At 40.7% G+C, this 26,137-nt stretch overlaps 1 protein-coding gene across 2 annotated transcripts in view; it reads left to right on the top strand.

The window, feature by feature from the left end:
* Positions 1–5,179: 5,179 nt before the first annotated feature.
* The window catches only part of CDK13 (cyclin dependent kinase 13), a 122,613-nt gene continuing 101,655 nt past the window's right edge, over positions 5,180–26,137 (top strand). For both annotated transcript variants that reach the window (XM_043463537.1, XM_043463536.1), the window contains exon 1: positions 5,180–7,367. In XM_043463537.1, the coding sequence (XP_043319472.1) occupies positions 6,154–7,367 (1,214 nt within the window). In that variant the 5' untranslated portion in view covers positions 5,180–6,153. The remainder of the gene's footprint in view (positions 7,368–26,137) is intronic.

Below are 26,137 nucleotides of genomic sequence, written 5' to 3'. Positions count from 1 at the left end.
CTGAAGTTGCAATATTGTGGCCACCTGATGCGAAGAACTAACTCATTGGAAAAGACCCTGATGCTGAGAAAATTTGAGGGTCGGAGGAGAAGGGGACAACAGAGGATGAAATGATTGGATGGCATCACCGAGTCAATGGACATGAGTTTGAGTAAGCTCTGGTAGTTGGTGATGGACAGGGAGGCCTGGCGTGCTGTAGTCCATGGGGTCGCAAAGAGTTGGACACAACTGAGCAACTGAACTGAACTGAACTGACAATGTCCTCAGAGAGCCAGGTCTTGCTCTCTTTCCTTAACCCAGCCATCCTTAGCATGTGCTTGTTCCTTTGTAGTTGCAAGATGGTTGCCCAAGCTCCAGTATTGCATTTGAGATCCAGTTGTAAAGAAAAATAAAAGGCAAGGTCAGCTAAATTGCCCTTCCATTTTAAGAAAGCATTCTCAGAAATCTCATCCAACAACTTCCACTTAGATTTTATTGGCCAAGACTGCATAGCATGGTCACGTCCTCCATCTGCAAGAAGTGTTGGGAGATGTAGTTCTAAGCCAGGCACACTTATACAGCCATCAAAACTAGTGTTCTTTCCTTATGATCAGGGAGAACCCGTATTAGGAAGGCCTCTTAGTTTTGCCCACAAGTCCTGTTTTATAAATAGGCATCCTTCAGCATTATAGAACCAGCAAAAACTGCTCCCCTTCCACCCCCAACATACACGTGTGCACGCGCGCGCGCGCACACACACACATACACACACACACACACACACACACACACACACACACACACACAGCAGCATTGCTTTTCTGCAAAATGTTGATAGCAACTGTGGGCCTCTGAACTGTGTAAAAGATGAGGGTGGGAAGAACATATCTATCACCTAGTGTTCTACTACTGAAACCGAACTTAAAATTTTATCATAAGATTTTGTGTGTTATTTTCTTTTATTCTGGAATATATTACTATAGTCGGGATCAACATAAATCTAAGAGCACTGATATCATTATGGAACAGCTCGTTATTCTTTAGGATCCCAGATCCACATTAACCAGCAGTATACTTTGGGCAAGACACTCAATCTCTCCATGCCTTGGTTTCCTAATTTGTAAACTGCTGATAGTACTTTTTATAGGAAAGGTGATCAGATAATTTATGTCCAAACTTGAAAAATTTATATTCTGGAGTGAGTGAAGTTGCTCAGTCATGTCCAACTCTTTGAGATATCATGGACTGTAGCCTACCAGACTCCTCCATCCATGGAATTTTCCAGACAAGAGTACTGGAGTGGGTTGTCATTTCCTTCTCCAGAGGGTCTTCCTGACCCAGGGATTGAACCCTGTTCTCCCACATTGCAGGCAGATGCTTTACCATCTGAGCCACCAAGGAAGCCCCATATTGGAAGGGGTATATTATTAATAATCATGCTTGTACAAGTGGCACAAGCAAGGACCACTCCAGGCAAGCTGAGGACTATGGTTATCCTATTTTTAAATGCAGGTGTGAGTGTGCATGCTTAGTTGCTTAGTTGTATGGGACTCTGAAACCCCATGGACAGTAGCCTGCCATGTTTTTCTGTCCATGAAATTTTCCAGGCAAGAATACTGGAGCAGATTGCCATTTCCTACTGCATGGGATCTTTCCTGCCAAGGGACTGAACCCATGTCTCTTGCATTGGCAGGTGGATTCTTTACCACTGTGCCACTTGGGAAGCCCCTTAGAGGCAGTTGAGAGAATTAAATGAGAAAATAAATATAAAGCACATAGGACAAAGCCTGACACACAGAAAGTGTTCGGTAGATACTAGTCAATATTTGATTTTACTATTGAATTGAAAAGTTTTATTGTTTTGGCTTTGCTTTTCTCTCTTTTAACAATACTAAGTTTGATATTCTTCTTTATGATAAAGGATAGTGGGCTGAAATAAGGAGAGCTTAAGTTTTTCAAGACTAAGAAAAACCTAACTGAAAGTTAAACATCCAACCTCTCTGAAGGAGGAGCAATGTTGAAAGATACTGCAGAAATTCCTAGTTATAAGGAAGATGCTGGAATTACAGTGCATGACCTGTGAAGTGTTCGTATCATCAGAAGCATGAATGGAAGAAGTGGAATTTTAATGGTTTTGTGTAACATTTCTCAAAGGTTTTGGTCTGAAGATCCCTTTACATGTAAAAAAAAATTTGAGCACCATAAAAAGCTTTAGTTTATGAGTTATATCTATTGATATTAGAAATAAAAATGGAGGCAATTTAAAAATATTCATTTAGGGAATTCCCTGGCAGTACAGTGCTTAGGACTCCACACTTTCACTGTCAAGGGCCTGGACTGGATCCTTGATCAAAGAACTAGGATCCCTCAAGCCACTCCTTGTGGCCAAAAAAATTATTTTATTCATTTAAGATAACTTCATCAAGTATTAACACAACTAACATATTTAAATATAAGAAACTATCTTTATAAAATAAAAACTGTTAGAGGGTTCATGTTTTACCTTTCTACAGATCTTTTTGACTGGTTTAGTAGGGTTGAATTTGTTGCAATACGTTATGGTAGAAAAGTATGAATCAGATACACTGTTGGAAAAGTGAGGGAGTATTTTAGTAGCTTTTCTAGATAATTATGGTTATTCTTTGATACTACACCAAAACTCCACAGTAGTTTCTTAAAGGTTTATTATAAATTGAGATCTGAAATCATATCAATTAACTTTTTGTACTGTTACATTAAAGCACATCAGTCTGTTCTGCACTTTGAATGAATCTTTAACTCATGATTTTGTAACATCATCCATTATTCAGTTGGAAAATATTGTTTCACTGAGTTAGGCAGATATTTCAAATGTTCACACATTTCAGAAACCTAATACTTTAGAATATTCTAGAAAACATATGACACACATCCCGTTAGCCATCGAAATGATGGTATCATCACATGTCACGTTGCCTCTGGAAAACTCCATGGTAGATTTGTGAAAAAATGAGAAGAATAAGGACAAATCATGTCTTATTATGAAAATAGTTTTGACTGCATGATTCATTGAAAAAGTTGTAGTCTCAGGCCATACTTTAAGAACAGTTGATATGGTATGATATGAGCTATTAAACAAAGAAAACAAACAAAAGAAAACTTACCACCTCCTTTTCTCTCTTTTAAAAACCAGTAGACAATATGACATAACACACAAACAGTAAAAGGCTAAAATATAGTCTCAGGTGGCAACTGCAAGTCTGTTTACAATGAAGGTAAGTAGACAAGCTTATAGAAACATATGATTTGTAATTGAAAGGTCTTTTCTCATTTTTGGAGAGTTTGAACCCTGTTAATTATTACCATTTCAAAGCATGAGAGTAGCTCTCTTTGGGGAGCTCAAAGTGCCTCACTTCTTGGTCTTCTCCCCATTTCCCCCCACCCCAATCCCTGCCCAAGATGGAATCTTTGCAGAAACATACAGGGTGGCAGAACAATACTAAAAATATTTTAGTACATGTTTTCTGTTTGCAACTTAGATTGTAAGCTACTCGTTTTCTATGGAAAGAGTTTTCTTTGCAAGTACAGAATAGAAGATGCTATTTTTACATGAAATTTGTTGCATGTGAGGAACTGCTAGATAAACCTGCTTTGCTCTCCTTGTTCTATTATTCCAGGCCCTTCAAAGTAGGATGATAGTGCAGCCTGATCCTAGTTTTTGGAAAAAGCTGCTTGCTAACTAGTTTAGGCTGCAAGAAATTCATTCAGCAATACTGCCACGGAGAAACGTTTTTTAGGCGCCTTGCTCCTTACTATTCAGTTTCCCAATGCACTTATCACATCCTTCTAGCTGCATGGTAGGTCCTACTGTGTGGTCTCCTGGGAAATGAACTGATTTCAAGATTACCTACCCTTCAGCAAACACCTTTTGTACTTTCTTTTAGGAAAGTCTGATTTTATCTTAGATGAATCCAGACTTAGATACAGTGTTAGAGGATGTCAAATCAATTAAAATTATTTACACTAAAGCATGAATTAAAGACGGATATCAAGTGCTTAAGAACCAAGAACAAACCGATGGACTGAACAAATAAACTTGAAAAGGGGTGACTACATGTGGCCACAACACAGTACTCAGCTTTTCTTTGCAACCATAATAAAAGCCAGTAAGATATAGCACAGGGAACTCTACTCAATACTTTGTAAACACCTATGTGGAAAAAGAATTCTTAAAAAGAATGGATATATGTATATTGGATTCACTTTGCTATACACCATTAACTATCACAACAGTTTGAATCAACTGTATACGCCAATTAAAAAAACCCCCAAAAAGTAAGTCATTTAAGTTTTAATCTCATTGTCTTAAGTGCCCAGGCCATAACTGAAAGACAAGGCTGGTAATGCAATAAGTGAGACCTGAGATCACTAAATGGTTATGTTTTGCAGACCCACAGATTTAGATAGTTAAGGTGAAAGAGGGTGAAGTGACAAGATGACAATTCTCATTTGAGCAAGGTGTTTTGACTTCAAGGCCGTTGGTAATAATTCTGAGACCCTCTTGACGTTTCATTATTCCTCGTATTTGTTTTTTTAACTTCAGCACTGGAATGAAAACTCCAGTCTGATTTACAACTGTTTTTAGGTTAACACGGGGCCTGGAACTTGGGAGTACATGACATAGTTTAAGCTAATGCCACCTCCACCCTCTCTTGCAGGGCGCCCTCTCTTCCCTTCTCGCAGCTGTTCCAACTCCCGGGCTTGGCTGAGGGTAGACGACGGGGTGACTACCCGGCCCCAAAAGCCATTAAGGGCGTGTTCCTGAGTCTTCAGATTCTCGCTCTCGCCATGACCTTTCAACAGGCAGGCGGTACGTCGCCTGCGGTGATCCGGAGCCGGCACCGCGCGTTGGATGCAAGCAACAGGCACGACCAACGTGCCATTACTGCGATTCTCCAGCGACAGCAATGGGCGGTACATGAATCTTCTTTCTTTAACCCTTCTTCACACAGAGGCCCACCCTCACCGGACGTGAGGCTGTCTCTACTTACGTCACTTCCGGCCCGGAGCCAGCCGCTTGGCGGAAGCGAGCACGTCCGTGCGCGGTAACTTTGTTCCCGCCTCCTTTGCCCCTGACACCAGTCACCTTCGGCTTTCTCGGAGCGCGACGTGCGTGCGCGTCCCCGGCCTTGCGTCAGGGCCGAGGGGAAAGGCCGAAAGAGCGAGCCTAGAAGGAGGGGTTGCGGAGGTTAGGGCCCAACCAGCAAGTCCTATCGTCCTCCCTCCTCCTGACGAAGAGCGGAGAGGGAAGGGGAGGAGCGAGCCGGGCCGGCCGCGCACTCCAGGAGCCTCCTCGTGGAGGGGGGGAGCGGAGGAAAAGGGCAGCACCGCCACCGCTGCTCGCGGCGGCGGAGGAAGAAGAAAGTCAGGGCCCCTACCCACCTCAGACTCAGAAACGCCCCCCCCCCGCCCCCATCTCCCCGGAAACAGCCCCCCGCCCAGCCCCGCATACTCGCTGCCCCAACCGTGAGCCGCAGCCGGGTCGCCCCCGCCTCGCCCCGCCCCGCCGCCCGTCCCTGCGGGCCGCAGAGTGCGCGAGGCCTTAGGCCGGGAGTTGTTGTCAGGCCCAGGCCACTTCCGAGGCGCCCGTCGTGTGTCGCCGCCACTACAGGACGACGACGTCGACGCTGAGGAGGAGGAGGCGGCGGCGGAGGCGTGTTGTTGTCTCGCCCACTCCCCTCCCCTGAACTCGCACCCAACGTCAGGGCGCGATGAAGTGAAGCGGCGACGAAGGTGGTACTTCCGCGTTGCGCTACCGGAGCCGAGAGCGCAGCCGAGGCCGCTCCCCCCACCCCTGGGGGGCACTTGGAGGACTCCGGACTCCCCCGCAGGTCAGCGCCCGGCGCATCTGGTGTTTTTGCGGCTGAAGCTAGGAAGACGAGAGCGATCGGGAGCTCCTCCGCTCGGATTCCTGCTGCCCTCGGGCCCGGAGGCCGCTACGTACCCCACTGTGACCTGGAACCCAGGGACCCAAGTCCCGATCCGGATTATCGTGGCGCTTCTCCCGGACGGCCCTGGTGCTCGGTGTCCCTCCGCCGTCGCTGCCGCCGTTCCCGTTTCCGGCGGGGGAGATGGCCAGGATCTGACCCGGGAGGAGGCCGCACCCGCGCCGCGCTCTGCGGCGGGCTCTAGGCGATGCCGAGCAGCTCGGACACGGCGCTGGGGGGAGGCGGGGGCTTGAGCTGGGCGGAGAAGAAGTTGGAGGAACGCCGCAAACGGAGGCGATTCCTGTCCCCTCAGCAGCCGCCGCTGCTGTTGCCGCTCCTGCAGCCGCAGCTCCTGCAACCGCCGCCGCCCCCGCCGCCTCTGCTCTTCCTGGCTGCTCCCGGCACGGCCGCCGCCGCAGCCGCCGCCGCCGCGGCCTCCTCCTCTTGCTTCAGCCCGGGCCCCCCTCTGGAGGTCAAGCGGCTGGCGAGAGGCAAGAGGCGCGCAGGAGGGCGGCAGAAGCGGCGCCGCGGGCCCCGCGCCGGGCAGGAGGCGGAGAAGCGTCGGGTCTTCTCGCTGCCCCAGCCGCAGCAGGACGGCGGTGGCGGTGCTAGTAGCGGCGGGGGTGTGACCCCGCTGGTGGAGTACGAGGATGTAAGCTCCCAGTCCGAGCAGGGGCTGCTGCTGGGGGGGGCCAGCGCGGCAACGGCGGCGACGGCTGCCGGGGGAACGGGGGGCAGCGGCGGGAGTCCGGCCTCCTCCTCCGGCACCCAGCGTCGCGGGGAGGGGTCGGAGCGCAGGCCCCGCCGGGACCGCCGCAGCAGCAGCGGCCGCAGCAAGGATCGCCACCGCGAGCACCGACGGCGGGACGGGCAGCGCGGCGGCGGCGAGGCCTCCAAGTCCCGCAGCCGCCACGGCCACGGCGGCGAGGAGCGGGCCGAGGCCGCCAAGAGCGGCAGCAGCAGCAGCAGCGGCGGCCGGCGGAAAAGCGCCTCGGCCACGTCCAGCAGCAGCAGCAGCCGTAAGGACCGAGACCCGAAGGCCCATCGGAGCCGGACTAAATCGTCCAAAGAACCGCCTTCGGCCTATAAGGAGCCGCCCAAGGCCTATCGGGAGGACAAGACCGAGCCCAAGGCCTACAGGCGGCGGCAGCGGTCCCTGAGCCCGCTGGGAGGCCGGGACGACAGCCCGGTGTCCCACCGGGCCTCGCAGAGCCTGCGGAGCCGCAAGTCTCCCAGTCCGGCGGGAGGTGGCAGCAGCCCCTACTCGCGGCGGCTGGCCCGCTCCCCGAGCCCCTACAGCCGCCGCCGCTCCCCCAGCTACAGCCGCCACAGCTCCTACGAGCGCGGCGGCGACGTGTCCCCCAGCCCCTACAGCAGCAGCAGCTGGCGCCGCTCCCGGAGCCCCTACAGCCCGGTGATCAGGTGAGTTCGGCGTCCCGAGCGTCCGTCTTGGGCTGGGCCGGCCAGAGCCCGGAGGCTGGGCTGGAGGTGATGAGACTCCGCAAAATTCGGGTCCGCGGGCGAGGCGAGAAACCCCACCTCGATCGGGGCTTCCGGTGGGGAGGGGCGCTTTCGCGCGCCCGGGACCCCTGTTGGGGCGTTTGGAGGGGACAAAGCGACAGGTCCAGCAGACTCTCCTCGCCCTGGAAAGGAAGCGTTCTGGGGAAGAGTTCAAAGTTTTAAACTTGTTGCATTGATATATTAACAGGTTTCTCTAAACTGCTCTTAGCTTTTCCCAGCCCAGTTGCTTTGGGCAAACCGAGAGGTGGTTGGATTTGTCACAATTTGAAAGCTCTCAGAAGAGGTTTCATTGCTGGAGACGCAGGACTGGGTTGCGGCTCAGGGAGTAAATAGTGGAGAGTGGGCAGCAGGTGCTGATGTCAGAGTTAGGTGTGGGTTGCGTGTGTTGCACATGAGGAGTACAGCGATGGGAGAAGCAGCCTTTCCGTAAAGTTCGTTGTTTCAGTATGTGAAACAGCTGAAGTGAAGTCTCATGGTTATAAATTTTGAAGATGCTTATTTTATATTCTTGTGTGAAATAGTTTTTTCACCTGACCTTCCAGTCCTGGTTTTAGAAAGAAAAAAATGGCGAGATTGTGGTTTCATTGTTTGTTTGTGTGACACTCAGTTGCTGATAACGTCATTTAAATACAGTCTAGTTGCTGTGATCCAGTATAGTGACCGAGTGAATGACTTAGTACTGAACGTTTCTTACACTATTACACTATCTGCTATTTAAATTATTTACATTAAAGTTAACTAGACCTTTGAGTATCAGGATTTTTGTTCAAGTATCATTGAAAAGTATAATTTGATCTAGTCAAATTGGAGTAATTCTTTTATGCATCTGTTATGCCTTACCTGTTATGTAATACTCTTTTCCAAAAAAAGTGTGTGCCTGGATATAAATTTATATCTTTTAAGCAAAATAAATTGAAAGTAATTTTTGAGGATATTTCATGTTCTTAAATTCCCTTAGATGTGGGAATTCTAGACTTTATAGTTTAGGGTATTAGAAAATGTTTGTCAGTTTTTTTTTTTTCTATTGGTCTTTTCAATAATGCCAAGCAGCTGCTGAGCGTGGTTATGTTGAACACAATATGTGTACCTGTAAAATTAGATCTTCTTGAAGCGTCAGCCTAGTGTTTGTAAAGATGTCATTCCAGCAGAGATTTGTGTTTGCCTTTAAACCAAAACAGCTGTATAAATCTCTTCATTCTTGCAGGGTTGCAGCACACTTAATAGTGCTAGTTGATGTGTTAAGCAGAGAATATCAAGATTGAACACTCAATTTCACTCATATCTTGTATGAGTTTATATTTTACTTTAAATGAAATATGTTAGGTTTGCCAAAATGTTTGTATTTTTTGCAGGTAAATTTGTTTTTTACTGATTAGGTCTAAGTTTTGTGCTTTAGATAGATAGTAAGTGTATGATGCAGGTTTAAGAATGAATTTTGTGTTTATCAGACTTCTTAGTTGCTAGGTAGGTACTTCAGTGAGGTCCTTTATTATCTAATAGTGCTGTGTATTTTCTATTTATTACAGAGCAGCGTTATGTGTGGTTAGGGGTGTTATTTTATATTTAGCAAGTATTTATTGAGCATGTATTATATGCCAGATAACTGTTTTAGGGACTGAAATATAGCAGTGAAGAAAGGCAAGGTCCTTCCCTTTATAAGCCTGGCATTCTAGAGGATCATTCATACAGAATGTTTTCATGGTGTCTGTACTGATCACCCATGTTTATAAATGGTTGGATTTCGAAGAAGCTTTAGAATAGATTGGCCAACATTCCTGACAGCTAGCCTTTTGACTGTGTGCATGTATACATCTAATAGAGGTGGGAAGATGTTATATTACTTTGCGACAGCCTATTCTGTTAGATTTGGAACTTCTACTGCTGGTTTGCCCAGTTTCTTAGCAAGACCCTGGGAGATTCCATTCCCTAAACTTTAACAGGGAAATACTTGTTTTTTAGGATTATTTCAAGGATTAAATGAAAAATTTGTGTTTTGTGTGTATTTAAAATTGGTAAATTTTGCTGTATTTGTTACATCTCAATAAAACTGATATTTTTACAGGGAAAAAATTTGTGTTTTGTGAAGTATAGAAATATTATAGACTATTACAGAAACATAACATTGTAGAATATTTATTGAATAGCTTGAATTGCTGGAATTTTTCATATTGAAACCAGAAATCTGCCTCCACGTAACTTCTGCTCAGTGCTTTGAGTTTAGCTTTTTGGAATAGTTCAGAGCAAACATGTATGCTGTCTCTTCAAAATGTAGACAGTTGTGTCTTCTGAGTCTTTTTTTTGTCTGGGTCAAAAACCTAATTTTTCATACAGTTTTTAGATTTCACATTGTATTATGCCTAGTTTGTCAAATGTCCTACTTGAAAATAGAACTCAGAATATATAGTTAAAATAGTTGATTGAAAAACTTGATTTTTAAACATAGCAAATGTGTTGTTACTGTTTTGGAACAACTAATTGATCTCTCTTGTTCACGTTAATGCAGAAAGTTTTAAGTAATTATGGTAGATGGCCCACATTGTTTAATGAATAGACTGTTGGATTGTGAGCTCCATGAAGGCAATTAGCCTGTCTTGCCTACCATTGTATTCCTATGCTCAGAGTAATATCTGGCACCAGTAGACTTACTAATTGTTAAATTGGGACAGAAAGGGATGATGGAGTTTACTGAGCATATGAAATACTGTGGGCCTGGATACTTAAGAGTTTAATAGCAACTGTGTGTTTTGCTATAGGAAATAGCAGAGTGATACTTTGTAGCACTCAGGGAGCTTATATAATAATGAATTGTCAGTGTAGATATTTTAAGGAAATGCATGCATGTTTAAAATGGTATTGAAACCATGAAATGAAAGTTTTTCTCTGTATTCCTAGAATAAATGCTCTATTCCATCGACTTCTACTTCCATTGACAGCCTGCTCTTTGCCTCCATCTGAATCTTTAGCCCCCCTGCTACTCATGCTTTTCATAAAGTCCTTTTTTACTTTTTTCTCTTTTAAGACCAGGTTACCATATTTTCTTTGCTAGTTGACAGTTGGGGTGGTAGAAGTCACATAATTCTGCTGATTGGCCTTTACAATAAATGTGCAAGTGAACTGAAGAGGGGCTGTGTGGAATGAGAGAGAGTGGTACTGACATTTAGATTTTACTGAGTGCCAGGCATTGACCGATACTTAACATACATTCACCTGCAAAGTCATATTGTGGTTGGAACATTCTTGTTGATAGACTGGGAAATGGAACCTCTAAAAAGTTAAGTGATTTGTTCCAAGGTCAGCTTGAATTCAAACGCTGAGCTGATCCTGAAGTATAAACTCTTGATAGATATTGTGCTGTAGGGGCTCAGGGGAGCTGACCACCTCACTTGGCGATCTGTTTTGCTAAAATTTACCCCGTTTGGTTACTTGTGTGTTAATTTCTGTTTTCTGACCATCTCCGCAGCATTTTGAAGATTTAAAAAATTTTTCAAAAAAACCCAAATTCTTCTAAAGGTCTTTTCAGGTCATTTTGTCTTTTAATTTGTAGGTTTTATGAATAGGAGGCTAAAAACATTTCTTGGAGGCACTAGTAATACTTAGTTATTGCAATGGCATGTCTTGGTCTGAAGTCACTCAAGTCAGACCAGTTGCAATCAGTGCAATAAATTGCTATATGTAACTGATTCCTTTTCGGAACCTGTGGAAGTTCTTTTCCACCAAGCAGCAGCAGAATCCTCAATTATGGAATAATGAGACCCTGAGGATCTAAAGACAGGCATAAATTTAAAAGAATTTACTAGTATTCACTTGCATATGTTGTAGGCTACCTCTGTTGTAGATTATTTAGTGTTTTGTTCTAAAAACCAGTGCTCAGAAATAAATGAAGACATTCCAGGATTTTAAAAACACTATTACTGATAAAATACTAATTTGATATGTACTTACTAGAAATGTCATGAATATCCATAGATGAATTGAGTTCTTAAAATGCTTTTCAAAAGAGTTAAAAAGATAGGTTAGTTGAATAAATGCAGAAACACTCAGAAGGGGTGGAAATTCAGGTGAACTGTCTTAAATCTCTAAACCAGTAATCACCCCTTTCATTCCCAAGATGCCCTTGTGTTTTGCTACTTCTCTGACCAAACCTTACCTGACATTTACGTCTACTCATTCTGTATCACGTTTTTGTTTTAACACTGATACTGCCTTAGTTCAGGCCCTCATTTGTGATCAGACTTCCTGTTATTCTTTTCTTTCCTGTTCATCCATTCTTTTCTTCCCAGTTCATTCTTTATCCAGGAGAGTTTTCTGAAAATTTTGGTTAGGTTGTGTCACTTCCATTAATTAACTCCACATTTTCTAGTGCATTGTCAGGTATGGCCTTTTATTATCTGGCCCTGTTCTATCAGAGTTCTACTTTTAGAGGCACTTCTGTTTCTCTACATTTTTACTTTTGCTGTTCCTTTAGCTTGAAATCTCTTTCTCTTCTTTGCCTCCACCTTTGCAGCTCAAAATCCAGCTCAAATTCCACCATCCTGAGACCTTTCTCCATTCATCCAGAAAAAGTTAATTCCTTTTTTTATATCTGTATAGCACTTTGCTATAGCTTTAATGTAGAGCTTTTAAAAATTTAATTGTTTGTCTGACTACATTTCCCTACTAGATTGCAAGCTCTTAGAAGACAAATTCCAAAGTGTATTTATTAGTGGTTGAATTAATTTAAATATTTTTCTCCACAGATTAATGCAGACCAACTTTTGCACAGATGCCAGTTGTATCTCTAAACTTACCTACTGTTTTGGTTCACATATACCCCAGGATGGGGGAAGTAATTGTTTTGATTTTTAAGTGAAGAATTTAAGAACCTCCCTCTTTTAGCTCCTACTTAATTGGAATGAGTCAAGGATACTGGGAGTCACTTTTAATGTGCATAGAATGAATTCAGGGACTTCCCTGGCAGTTCAGTGGTTAGGACTCTATGCTTGGGGCCAGTGTTCAGATCCCTGGTTGGGGAATTAAGGTTTCACATGCTAGGATGTGTGGGAGCCCTCCCCTACTTCCCCACAAAAGAATAAGTTCAGATTTGATGTTTATATTTGCACTCTGTTGTGTGATCAAGATAATGATCTGTTTTTCTTGGTGAAAATTTTCTGAATAAACTTTATGTCAAACTTTCATTTCCTAACTCTGAAAAATTAATAGCTATTTCTGAAAAACCAGTTGAAAGTTAATGTTGTGTAATATTAATGTTTAAGGTCATTTAAATTTTTTATTCTGTATGCTTTCTATGAATGTCACTTAAGTTTTTGCTGTTATTTTTGTTTTTGGTTGACTTTGTTTCATATGTAGATACTTGTAAACTTTAAAGTGGATGTTGGAAGCAAAAGTGTTTGCTAGAAAAATCAGGTCTTGTTTAGTTGCTCAGTCATGTCCATCTCTTTGCTACCTCCCATGGACTGCTGCACGCCACGCTTACCTGTCCTGTACTGGAGCTTGCTCAAACTCATGTCCATTGAGTCTGTGATGCCATCCAACCATCTCATCCTCTTTTGTCCCCTTCTCTGCCTGCTTTCAATCTTTCCTAGCAACATGGTCTTTTCCAGTGCATCGGCTCTTCACATCAGGTGGTCAAAGTATTGGAGCTTCAGCCTCAGTCCTTCCAATGAATATTCAGGACTGATTTCCTTTAGGATTGACTGGTTTGATCTTGCAGTCAAAAGGACTCTCCAGAGTCTTCTCCAGCATCACAGTTAAAAGGCATCAATTCTTCGGCATTCAGCCTTTTTTATTGTCCATCTCTCACATCTGTACATGACTACTGGAAAAAACATAGGTTTGACTAGACGGACCTTTGTTGGCAAAGTAATGTCTCTGCTTTTTAATATGCTGTCTAGATTTGTCACTGTTTTTCTTTCAAGGAGCAAGTGTCTTTTAATTTCATGGCTGCAGTCACTGTCCACAGTGATTTTGGAGCCAAGAAAATAGTCTGTCATTGTTTCCCCATCTATTTGCCACAAAGTGATGGGACCAGATGCCATGATCTTCATTTTTTGAGTGTTGAGTTTTAAGCCCGCTTTATCACTCTCCTCTTTCACCTTCATCAAGAAGCTCTTTAATTGCTCTACTGGAAGAGGTCAGTTTTCATTCCAGTCTGAAAGAAGGCAGGTCCAGAGAGTGTTCAAACTACTGTACAGTTGTACTCATGTCACATGCTAGCAAAGTATTGTTGAAAATCCTTCAAGGTAGGCTTCAACAGTATATGAACTGAGAACTTCCAGATGTAGAAGCTGGATTTAGAAAAGGCAGAGGAACCAGAAATCAAATTGCCAACATCTGTTGAATCATAGAAAAAGCTAGAAAAATCAGAGGTATTATTCACAGTGATTTTTGTTTCTTGAATTTCTACACATGTAAATTATGTTAGAATCTAGTGTTCTTAATGTGTTTAAAGAATAAATGTAGGTTAGAGCATAAAAATCTAGGCTGGAAATTGGAATTTACATAAATGGAAATGAAAAAGGTAGTGAGAGGAACTGGAAACCGAAAGTAGTTAATGGGCTGCGTGCCTCCCCTCTGCTGTTTCTGCATTTTCAGTTGTGTAGGGATACTTTCACTGAGGTATTTTATTGACACTTCAAACTTAATTTGTCCACCTTTTAATTGATTATTTCACTTCTCTTGGAGTCATTTCTTTTTCTGATATTGCTCTTCATTATTTTTTGTATATCCTCAAAGAATAATAGAGTCTTATGTAGACATTTTGGTAGTACAGAGAAGTATAAGAGATTAAAAGTCCCTTTGAATCCACCTACCTGAGATGATCACCCTGTGTCATTTTGATGAACATTCTACTAGACTTCTGTGCATATATTTGCAAGGACATAAGATTTTACATAACATGCTCTAATTCTATTTTGTACCCTGTAGTCCATAGTGTATTTTTTATATTGACTCCTAGTATTGTGTTATGTGAATAGATCGTAACTTGTTTGGCCAAGTCCATTTTGCTAGATTCTTAGTTTTTTGTTTTTTTCTCTATGATCATGTATGCATCACAAAATTTTTGTGTGCATTTGTTCATAATCTCTCCTAGATTGGATTTCCTAGGGATAAAATTGCTGGGGTCAATTTATAGGCTTATAAGCTTGATACACTATCATATTGCCTTTAGAAGACTTTTATCAATTTATATTTCCCTATGATGTGAGAATGCCTGTTTCTTTGGTCTCACCATCACTTGGAATTGTCAGATGTCCCACTTTTTTTTAATTTGTGTTTCTAGTAAAGATGCCTTTATTTTCATTCATATATTGAATGTTCTAATTTCTTGATTAATTATTTTGTTGTTTTTCTAATGTATAAGAGCTCTTTGTATTAGATACGAAGTGTTTTTTGTGGTACTAATATTTTTGTGAGTCTTTTAACCTTCTTTATATAGCTTTTAGTTTTAATAAGTTTTTGATTTGTGTGTGCATACATGTTTTAAGTGGCATTAGTTTCTCTCAGACATCCAGTGGGAAAACGTTAGTAGTACTTAACTCTTCTCCTTCGAGAGTTCTGATGAATTGCTGGTTCTGACTGGTTCTTCTGTAATGTTCTTTGTGTGGTGTGTTCAGTCACCTCAGCTGTGTCTACCTCTGTGACCTTGTGGGCTGTCGCCTGCTAGTCTCCTCTGTCCATGGGATTCTCTAGGCAGCAATACTGGAGTGGGTTGCTATGTCCTTCTCCAGGGGATCTTACCGACCTGGAGATTGAACCTGTATCTGCCTGCGTCTCCTGCATTGCAGGTGGATTCTTTACCCACTGAGCCACCTGGGAAGCCACCTGGGAAGTAATGGTCTTTAGTGGGCTCTTACTTAGTTTGGAACTCTCTAGCTCATGTATCTCGGAGAAGGCAATGGCACCCCACTCCAGTACTCTTGCCTGGAAAAGCCCATGGACGGAGGAGCCTGGTAGGCTGCAGTCCATGGGGTTGTGAAGAGTCAGACATGACTGAGCGACTTCACTTTCACTTTTCACTTTTATGCATTGGAGAAGGAAATGGCAACCCACTCCAGTGTTCTTGCCTGGAGAATCCCAGGGATGGGGTCGCACAGAGTCAGACACGACTGAAGTGACTTAGCAGCAGCAGCAGCAGCTGATGTTTCTATTGTTGATTCTGCTTGCTTTTGGGCTTTACATTTTTGAGTCTCTCCTGTTTTCTGCATTCAAATTAATCTTAAAATACCACTTTGAATCTGTCATTTATCTATAAAACATGTTTACAGAGTCAAATTCTTGAGTTGGGTATTTAAGATTCTCCATTGTAGAAATAAAATAACCTTATTTCTCACTGTATATGCTGATGACAATACAAACTGGACTCCTTACTATTCTAAAAATATAGAGTTGTAAGCTCCTGTACCTTGATTTATGTTGTACCTTTCATTGGCCAGTCCTGCTTGTCCATTCTTTGAACCATAGTTTGGGTGTCATCTTATCTATGAAGCCTTCATTAATCTCATCCCAAAGTGCTTTGTCTTAATGCTTTTTTCTCTGAGATCACTTTTATGTATACTTACTACATCCAGGCTTACATTAAATAGAATTCTCCTGCCTAACCCCAGGTATATTGGACATGTTTTATTTATTCATTTTTTAAAATTCAGTTTTATTGAAGTATAACTTTACATATAGTGTAATTCACCAGTTTTAAGTGTATAGTTAAATGGGTTTTGGCAAATACACACACACACACACACACACACACATCTGTGTAACAGTCATCACAGTCATGGTAACTGGAGCGTTTTTGTTGCCTCCGAACGTTCCCTATGCCTCTTTGTGGTCCATTCTCTGCTTCTACCTGTGGTCCTTGACAACCATGAATTTACTTTCTGTCACATTAGTTTTACTTTTCTTGATGTCATATAAATGGAATTATATGGTATGTAATTTTTGATGTCTACCTTTTACTTAGCATGCCTTTGAGATTCACTGATGTTATTTATGTTCCAGTGGTTTGTTCCTTTTTATTGCTGAATGATATTCCACTTATGAATATACCACAGTTTGCTTATCCTGCTACCCAGTTGATATACAATTGAATTGTTTCCAGTTTGGGGTTGTTGTGAACAAAGCAGCTGTGAACATTTGAATATATATATATATTTTTTTTTGATGAACAAATTAGGGGTGGGATTGCTGTGTTGTATGGTTAAGTGAATGTTTGACTTTATAAGAAAATGCCAGCCTGTTTTCCAAAATGGCTGTACCATTTTGCATTCTAGTTGGCCATGTTTGAGCATTCCAGTTACTTTGCATTCTTACTGAGACTTCAGCTTTTGTCTTTGATTTTAGCTGTTCTAGTTGATACATAGTGGTACATCATTGTGGTTTTATTTACAGTTTCCTAATGTGGGCCTTAGAAATCATCACTACGAAAAAAGCTAGTGGAGGTGATGGAATTCCAGTTGAGCTATTTCAAATCCAGAAAGATGATGCTGTGAAAGTGCTGCAGTCAATATGCCAGCAAATTTGGAAAACTCAGCAGTGGCCACAGGACTGGAAGAGGTCAGTTTTCATTCCAATCCCTAAGAAAGGCAGTGCCAAAGAATGCTCAAACTACCACACAATTGCACTCATCTCACACGCTAGTGAAGTAATGCTCAAAATTCTCCAAGCAAGGCTTCAGCAATACGTGAATCGTGAACTTCCAGATGTTCAAGCTGGTTTTAGAAAGGGCAGAGGAACCAGAGATCAAATTGTCAACATCCGTTGGATCATCAAAAAAGCAAGAGAATTCCAGAAAAACATCTATTTCTGCTTTATTGACTGTGCCAAAGCCTTTGACTGTGTGGATCACAATGAGCTGTGGGAACTTCTGAAAGAGATGGCAATACCAGATCACCTGACCCCCCTCTTGAGAAACCTATATGCAGGTCAGGAATCAACAGTTAGAACTGGACATGGACCAACAGACTGGTTCCAAATAGGAAAAGGAGTATGTCAAGGCTCTATATTGTCACCCTGCTTATTTAACTTATATGCAGAGTACATCATGAGAAATGCTGTGCTGGAAGAAGCACAAGCTGGAATCAAGATGGCTGGGAGAAACATCAATAACCTCAGATATGCAGATGACACCACCCTTATGGCAGAAAGTGAAGAGGAACTAAAAAGCCTCTTGATGAAAGTGAAAGAGGAGAGTGAAAAAGTTGGCTTAAAGCTCAACATTCAGAAAACTAAGATCATGGCATCCAGTCCCATCACTTCATGGCAAATAGATGGGGAGACAGTGGAAGCAGTGTCAGACTTTATTTTTTTGGGCTCCAAAATCACTGCAAATGGTGATTGCAGCCATGAAATGAAAAGACACTTACTCCTTGGAAGGACAATTATGACCAACCTAGATAGCATATTAAAAAGCAGAGACGTTACTTTGCCAACAAAGGTCCGTCTAGTCAAGGCTATGATTTTTCCAGTGGTCATGTATGGATGTGAGAGTTGGACTGGGAAGAAAGCTGAGCACTGAAAAATTGATGCTTTTGAACTGTGGTGTTGGAGAAGACCCTTGAGAGTCCCTTGGACTGCAAGGAGATCCAACCAGTCCATCCTAAAGGAGATCAGTCCTGGGTGTTCATTGGAAGGACTGATGCTGAAGCTGAAACTCCAATACTTTGGCCACCTCATGCGAAGAGCTGACTCATTGGAAAAGACCCTGATGCTGGGAGGGATTGGGGGCAGGAGGAGAAGGGGATGACAGAGGATGAGATGGCTAGATGGCATCACCGACTCGATGGACCTGAGTTTGAGTAAACTCTGGGAGTTGGTGATGGACAGGGAGGCCTAGAGTGCTGCAATTCATGGGGTCGCAAAGAATCTGACACGACTGAGCAACTGAACTGAAAGACTAGTACTGTTGAGCTTCTTTCTAGTTGCTCTTCGTGTCTTCCATGAAGTATCTTAAAATGTTTTGTCCATATTCTTTGTGAATTGAATTGCTTGTCTTATTGAGTTGTATGAGTTCGGTACATATCCTGGGTACAAACTCTTTATCAGATAACATATTTTGTAAAGATGAGCCAGGCTGTGGCTTACCTTTTCTTAACAGTAATTTCAAAGAGCAGAAATTTTTAATTTTCATGGAATCCCACTTGGCAGTCATTTTATTTTATGATTTCTATTCTTTGTCCTCCCATCCTGCCCCCTCAAACTGCCCAATTCATGTTCAGAGGTTTTCTCCTTGAGTGTTTTTTTTTTTTAATTGAAATATAGTTGATTTACGGTGTTGTGTTAGTTTCTGGTGTATAGCAAAGTGATTCAGTTATTTTTATGTATATATATATATCCTTCTTCATTATTGATTATTATGAGATATTGAATATATATATCCTTGGCTTTGTAATATATATTTTTAATTTGTCACAGTCTACCTTCATGTATCATATAACATTACAGGAGCATATCTCCCTTTTCTTCTTGTCTTTTGCACTGTTCTTGTCATGTTTTATTTCTACATGTGTATAACCTATGTTATACGTAGACATGAAATGTAAAATGAGAAAAGTTACTTACCTACTTTATATATCATTTTTAAAAATGTCTCATTTTATTTTTGGCTGTGCTATATCTTCATTGCTGTGTATGTTTTTCTCTAGTTGAGATGAGCAGGGGCTTCTCTCTAGTTGTGGTGTGTGGGCTTCTCTTCGCAGTGGCCTCTCTTATTGTGGCTCCCAGGCTCTAGAGCATAGGCTCAGTAGTTGTAGCACATGGGCTTATTAGTTGCTCTGTGACATGTGTGATCCTCCCAGATTAGAGATTGGACCTGTGTTCATTGCATTCTCATGCCTTGGCAGGCAGATTCTTTACCACTGGGCCACCAGAGAAGCCCTTATATATACTTTTTCAAGCATTTCTCTTTCCTTTGTATAGACCCAAATTTTAATATGATATTTTTTTCTGTAGCCAGAGGGATGGTTTTGAACATTTCTTTTAATGTTGGTCTGCTGTTTTATCTGTTTGAAAAAGTCTCCATTGTGAAAGATATTTTTGCTAGGTATAGAATTCTGTATATACTTTTTTTTCCCCCAGGTACTTATTTCATTTCTAGCTTGTGTAATTTGATGAGAATTTTCATAACTGTTTTTTCTTCAGCCACTGGATTTTAAGTTCCATGAAGTTCTTTTTTAATCTTGGTGTCTCTTAAGCATTTGTCACCTGTGTGTATCTATAGGTGATAGATACTTGACAAATAATTTTAGATTGATTTGAATTACAAAATAGCCCACATTTCAAAACTGAATAACACTTCATAGGGATTGCATTGAATCCAGAGATTAATTTGAGAGTATTCCTGTCTTTATCCATTTCTTGTATTGTTGGTGTTCAGTTGCTCAGTTGTGTCTGACTTTGCGACCCCATGGGCTGCAGCATGCCAGACCTTCCTGTCCTTCACCTTCTCATGGAGTTTGCTGAAACTCATTACCAAACTTGAGTTGATGATGCCATCCAACCATCTCATCCTGATTGAGACCTGATGCTGGGAAAGACTGAGGGCAGGAGGAGAAGGGGGTGACAGAGGATGAAATTGCTTGTATATAAAACTATTAATACATTTTGCTATTAACAGGGTCTCATATTGGGCTTGAAATAAATTCATGATGACCAGAGCTAGACTAATCAAAACTATGTGCCTCTGTGCAAGTCAGGTATCAAGCCCTTTCTGTGTTCTCCTGTCTTTCTTTTTTCTCTCTTCAGAAATACATTTGAAGACATGATTCAGTGAAACATGAAGACAGGGTTATGCTCAGTGGATTAGAACTTGTTTGCCTGAGCAAATCAGCAAAAGTCAACCGTGTGTTTTGTATTTTTTTTTTTTTTAACTTTTAGTGTTGTGTTAGGAACATAAGGAAAGAAGATATACCTTTAAAATAAACAGGAAGCAATTCGGTGTTATTTATTTTTTCTAGTTTTAAAGTATTGTACAGTTTACTCTGGTTTTAAATGGTGCAGTCAGTGGTTTTTAGTATATTCACAAAATGAATAATTCCTGCATAATAAAAAAAACTGAAACAACTTAAGTACTCTGAATAGGGGAGCAGTTAAATAATTTATGGCACAGATATGTGATTTGCAAATATTTTTCTCCCTTTGTATCACTTTGCTGATGTCTATTTGTATCACTTTGCTGATGTCTGTTAAACACAAAAAGTTTTAAATTTTGATGAAGTCTAGTTAATTTTTCCTTTTGTTGCTTGTGCTTTGGTGTTGTATCTAAGAAGGCATTTCCTAATTGAAAGTCACAAAAATTTTCTCCTATATTTTCTTCAAAGGGTTTTTATACTTTCAGTTCTTTTTTTTTCCCTATACTTTCAGTTCTTACATGCTGGTCTTTGATCTAGTTTGAGTTACTTTCCTGAAATCTCAGTTCCATTCTGTTGATTTACATGTCCATCCTTGTGCTAGTATGACACTCTGGATTATCCTAACTTTGCAGTAATTTTTGAAATCAAAAAGTATGATTGTGTTTTTATGGGAGTGGTGAGGGTGGTGGAGAGATCCTTTGCATTTCCATACGAATTTTAGGATCAGCTTGTCAATTTGTACAAAAAAGAAAGTTAAGGATTTTCATAGGAATTGCACTGAACCTGAAGATTAGTTAGGGAATATTACCAATATTCTTAATAATGTTAAGTCAACTAATACCTGAACATGGAATGTCTTTCCATTTATATTTTCCTTAATATTGTCAATGGTGTTTTAAGTTTTTAGGTACAATCCTGGCACCTTTTTTGCCAAATTTATTCCTAGATTTTTCTTTTAAGGCTATTGTAATGGGAATTGATTTTGTAAGTTAATTTTTTTTTGTAAATTTAAAAAACTTAGTGAAGTATAGTTGATCTGCAATGCCATGTTAATTTTTGCTGTACAGCAGAGTGACTTGGGTTTATATGTAATATGCTTTTTCATATTTTCATTATGATTTATCATAGAGTATTGAGTATAGTTCCCTTTGCTATACATTAGGATCTTATTTCTTAAGTAGATTTTGATTGTCCATTGCTGCTGAGTAAAACTAATGTAGATTTTTTTTTTGGGGGGGGGGGCTACTCTCCATGGATTGAGGGATCTTGGTTCCTCAACCAGGGATTGAATTTTGGGCCTTGGCAGTGAAAGTGCTGAATCCTAACCACCGGACTTCCAGGGAATTCCTTACAGTAGATTTTTCTGTATTGACCATGTATTGTACATCTTGCCGATTTGTTTGTTTGTTCTAATAATTTTTTAGTGGTTTCCTTAGGGTATTTTATATACAAGATGTGTTATCTTATCTGCAAATAGAGAATGCTTTACTTCTTTTTTACCTCTACTCTAGTTCTTTTTCTTGTCTAGTTGTGGTGGCTAGAAGTTCGGGTCCAGTGTTTATTAGAAGTGGTGAAATTGGACTTCCTTACTTTATTCCTGATCATTAAGGGAAAGCATGCAGTCTTTCTCCACAAAATGATTTTAGCACTGGATTTTTCATAAATGCCTTGTTTTATTTTTTGATTGAAGTTGTTTCAGAGTCTTATTTTTGGTGTCAAAAAAATTCCAAAGGCTTTGGTTGTCCCATATACCCAAGCCTGTATAATTATCACTATTGTCCTATGGGCTAGAAGAGGAAACTCGCCTACTTTGTGTGTAATGATTGGTCACATTGGTTTCTTCATATACAGTGCCCAAAAAACATTTGAAAAATGTTTGTTGTGGAAGATATATGCATTGATACTTGAAACTGGAAGTGGAAGTTGCTCAGTCATGTCCAACTTGTTGCGACCCTGTGGACTGTACAGTCCATGGAATTCTCTAGGCAAGATACTAGAGTGGGTAGCCATTCCCTTCTCCAGGGAGTCTTACTAACCCAGGGATTGGACCCAGGTCTCCACCATTGCAGGTGGATTCTTTACCAGCTGAGCCACCACGGAAGCCCTAGTGTTACTTAAGCACACATAATTTTATAAATTTCAGTCTGTAAAGTTAAGCAGTTGGTGTACTGGAATAAATGGTACAACTTCTTCCGTTTTTATTGAGGAAAGTGAAAATGTAAAAAACAATGTAAAATACCATATATTTTGGTTTGTAGTAATTTCTAGTAGTGTTCATCTTTAAACTTTTCTGTTGGTGTTTATTCTTAAATTTTTCTGTAATTTTCAGTTTTCTACAGTGAAGTGGTGTGACTTTTTTTTAACCTACACTTTTTTTTGTATTTGCATATGTAATACTTGAAAACAATACGGAGGCATAGCAAGATGTGAAAGCTGCCCTTTATGTCCTTTTCATTTCCATTTCCTTCCAAATATATAACAATGTAAATAGATTGGTGTACATCCTTTTTCTGCATACATGCTTACATACAAACGTGTTCATAAACATTAAAGATGTTTTTATGCCATAAATGTTCTTTACTGTTTTTTAAACAGTATTATGTGAAGATGTTTCTAAAACTACATAGAATTCCATAATGAAATTTATCAAGCTTTATTTAACCATCAACTGTTGGGCACTAAGCTATTTTTTTTCATTATTTTTGATTTACAAATAGTCCTTTTAAGTATATGCTAGGGATAACTTTCGACAGCATATGATTTTGTAGCATATGTTCTTGTAGCATATGTTCTTAAAAGTGGAATTACAATTCCAAAGCATTTGATAGATACTACCAAATTGCCTTTTTAAAAAAGACTTAGTTAGCAATTTTATATTTTCTCTGATAATTTATGGGAGTGACTGTTTCTTTTTATTCTTGTGACTACTTGATATTTTCAGAATTTCTCTTTTTGCCATCCTGTTGGATGTAAATTTATTATCAACATTTTATTTTGCTTTTTTCTGGTTACCAGAGAGGAGAGAGCATTTAAATTTCTTAAATGACCATTTGTATTTCTTCTGTGACTGAATTATTTTTCTAATTAAGAAGACCCTCTAGTTATTAAAAAGAAGGAGCAAACACAGTTTTACATTAGGAAAAGTAGTTTCGTTCACTAAATCCCCATGGGGTAATTAATGTAAAATGTTTGGTTAATAAAGAATAAATTCATTTCAGTGTTTACCTGAATAAGCTAATTAACTAAATGTGATTCTGTCTCCTAAATCTTCTTAAAGTAGAATTTTATCAGTGGACCTATGCCCATTAGTTGACTAGCTGGATATCTGTTACCCAAAGCATTCTTTAGTATTAATATTTGCAGACAGTCAGAGAAGTAGATAACTTGTTCTTAACTTTTATTCATCAATTCAGTAAGTATCTTTTGATCTCTTACTATATGCCAGACATAGATTTAGGCATTGGGGCTATAGTGGTAAATGAGACATTGGTTGAGGAGAGGGGTGTATATGTACTAATTTATCTTTCTGATGAGGGGAAGCCTTACTATAAAGTTGACAGTTAAATGGAGACCTAGGCAATGGCAACCCACTCCAGTACTCTTGCCTGGAACATCCCGTGGACGGAGGAGCCTGGTAGGCTGCAGACCATGGGGTCACGAAGAGTCAGACACGACTGAGTGACGTCACTTTTCACTTTCATGCATTGGAGAAGGAAATGGCAACTCACTCCAGTGTTCTTGCCTAGAGAATCCCAGGGACGGAGGAGCCTGGTAGGCTGCCGTCTATGGGGTCGCACAGAGTCGGACATGACTGAAGTGACTTAGCAGCAGCAGCAGATGACAAGAGTCAGCTATGTGATGATCTAAGCACCCCAGGAAGATAAAAAATAATATTTTAAGGTATGAAGTCAAGAAGAAGCATGGCCTTTTTTTCTTTCTTCACGTTAAAAAAAAATTGCAGTTTATTTACCGTGTGTTAATTTCAGGTAGGCAGTAAAATGACTCACACATCTATATCCCATATAACTATTCTTTTTCAGATTCTTCTTCATTGTAGCTTGTATAAGATATTGAAGACAGTTCCCTGTGATACGCCTTACTGTTGTAGGTCCTTCCTGTCCATCTGTTGTAAATAGAGTCGTGTGCATCTGTTAACCCTGAGCTCCGGTGTATCCCCTCCCCTACTGTTTCCCTTTGGTAGACATAAGTTTGTTTTTAGTGTTTGTGAGTCTGTTTTGTAAATAAGTTAATTTGTATTATTTCTTTTTAGATTTCTCATGTAAGTGATATCATATGGTTATTTGTCTTTCTCTTTCTGACTTATTAGTATGATCATCTCTAGGTCCATCCATGTTGCTGCAGATGGCATTATTTCATTCTTTTTTATGGCTGAGTAATCTGTTGTAGATACCTTATCTTCTTTATCAGTTCATCTCTTGATGAACATTAGGTTGCACAGTGTGACCTTTTGAAGACTTGGGAAAGAGGCTTGTGTGGCTGGACCCATAAAGACATGTAAGAAATAAATGGAGGAGAAGGATGTAGTATGGTGTGGTAGCAATAAATGAGGCCTGCCTTTGAATTGGAATACTTGCTCTTGAGTATTGACTTTACCTTTTTATAGATCCTGGCCTCTAAATTTATTAACCCTCTTCATCTTAGTTCTTCCATGTGCTTTCTCTATGCCTTGGTTGATATAAAGAGCAAGTCAAATGAAAAATGCCTATAAAGGTATTTTGTAAACTGGTTCAGTGTGGTGTGCTTGTTTATTTAATAAAAGGCCACTATCTGTGTGTTTTGCTAAGGGCTCTGGAGCGACACGGAAATGAATTACATTTCGTGTTTGCTCCTTGAAAGAGGATATAGTCTAGTAGTAATATAGTAATATCTGAAATACAATGTTGAGAATGATGGAGATCTTAAGGATGCAGATAAGGTGCTACAGGGACTCAAAGAAGGGAGAGCTTTCTTTTTTCTTGGAGTTGGTGGTATGGCTTTATGAAGAACAAAGGACTCTTGAACTAGCCCTTGAAAGATGGGTATGGTTTCAATAGAAGATGGAGGGGAAGCGGATAATCTCAGTAGGTCAACCTGTGGGAGTAAAGGCATGGAGCATTAGGCAAATTCAGAAGGAAAGGTTAGGACCAGACAGATTAAGCAACATTTTAATACTAGGTTAAGGAAAGTGAATTCCATTCAATAGTAATACTACCAGCGAATATTTGTTGAGCATCTGCCTTTGTCAGGTCTATGTTGGTTAGGGCTATGAAAATTCAGTGATCTCAGTTTAATTGGAGAATAAAGATTAATTATTATAATTTTAATGAAATGTGAATAAAGTGTTGCAGGATCATAGTTCAAGGAACATCTCCAGCTGCCTGGCATAAGGGAAGGCTTCATAGAGGTAGATATTAGTGCTTGGACATGAAGTATCCCTTTTCATAGCAGATAAAATTGATAAAGAGAGGCATATGAAGAAACATTCTAGACCTGGCACTTTATGTGTTTTGGGATGGCTGGATGAGGTTTTGTGTGCACTATAAGGCTGTAAAGAGTTATGTCAGAAACTGAAAGATTCAGGTGGCGGCATGAACAGTAAATTAGAAAACGTAGAGATTTGAGGTGGGGAATCTGTAAGACTATTATGCTGGACCAAGTAAAAGATGATGTAGGACCTCTTCATGTGAAATAGTAGCTAAGGAAACAGAGAACCTGGAAAACTGAAGACCTGCTTAAGATGTAGAATGGGCAGGACTTGAAAATCAGTTGGTTATGGGAGAAGGGAGGAAAGGATCAGGTAGAATATGGAATGACTTCCAGATTTCTGCT

The sequence above is a fragment of the Cervus canadensis genome, chromosome 3 (genome assembly GCF_019320065.1).
Source record: "Cervus canadensis isolate Bull #8, Minnesota chromosome 3, ASM1932006v1, whole genome shotgun sequence".
NCBI lineage: Eukaryota > Metazoa > Chordata > Mammalia > Artiodactyla > Cervidae > Cervus > Cervus canadensis.
This window is presented reverse-complemented; position numbering and strand designations above follow the sequence as displayed.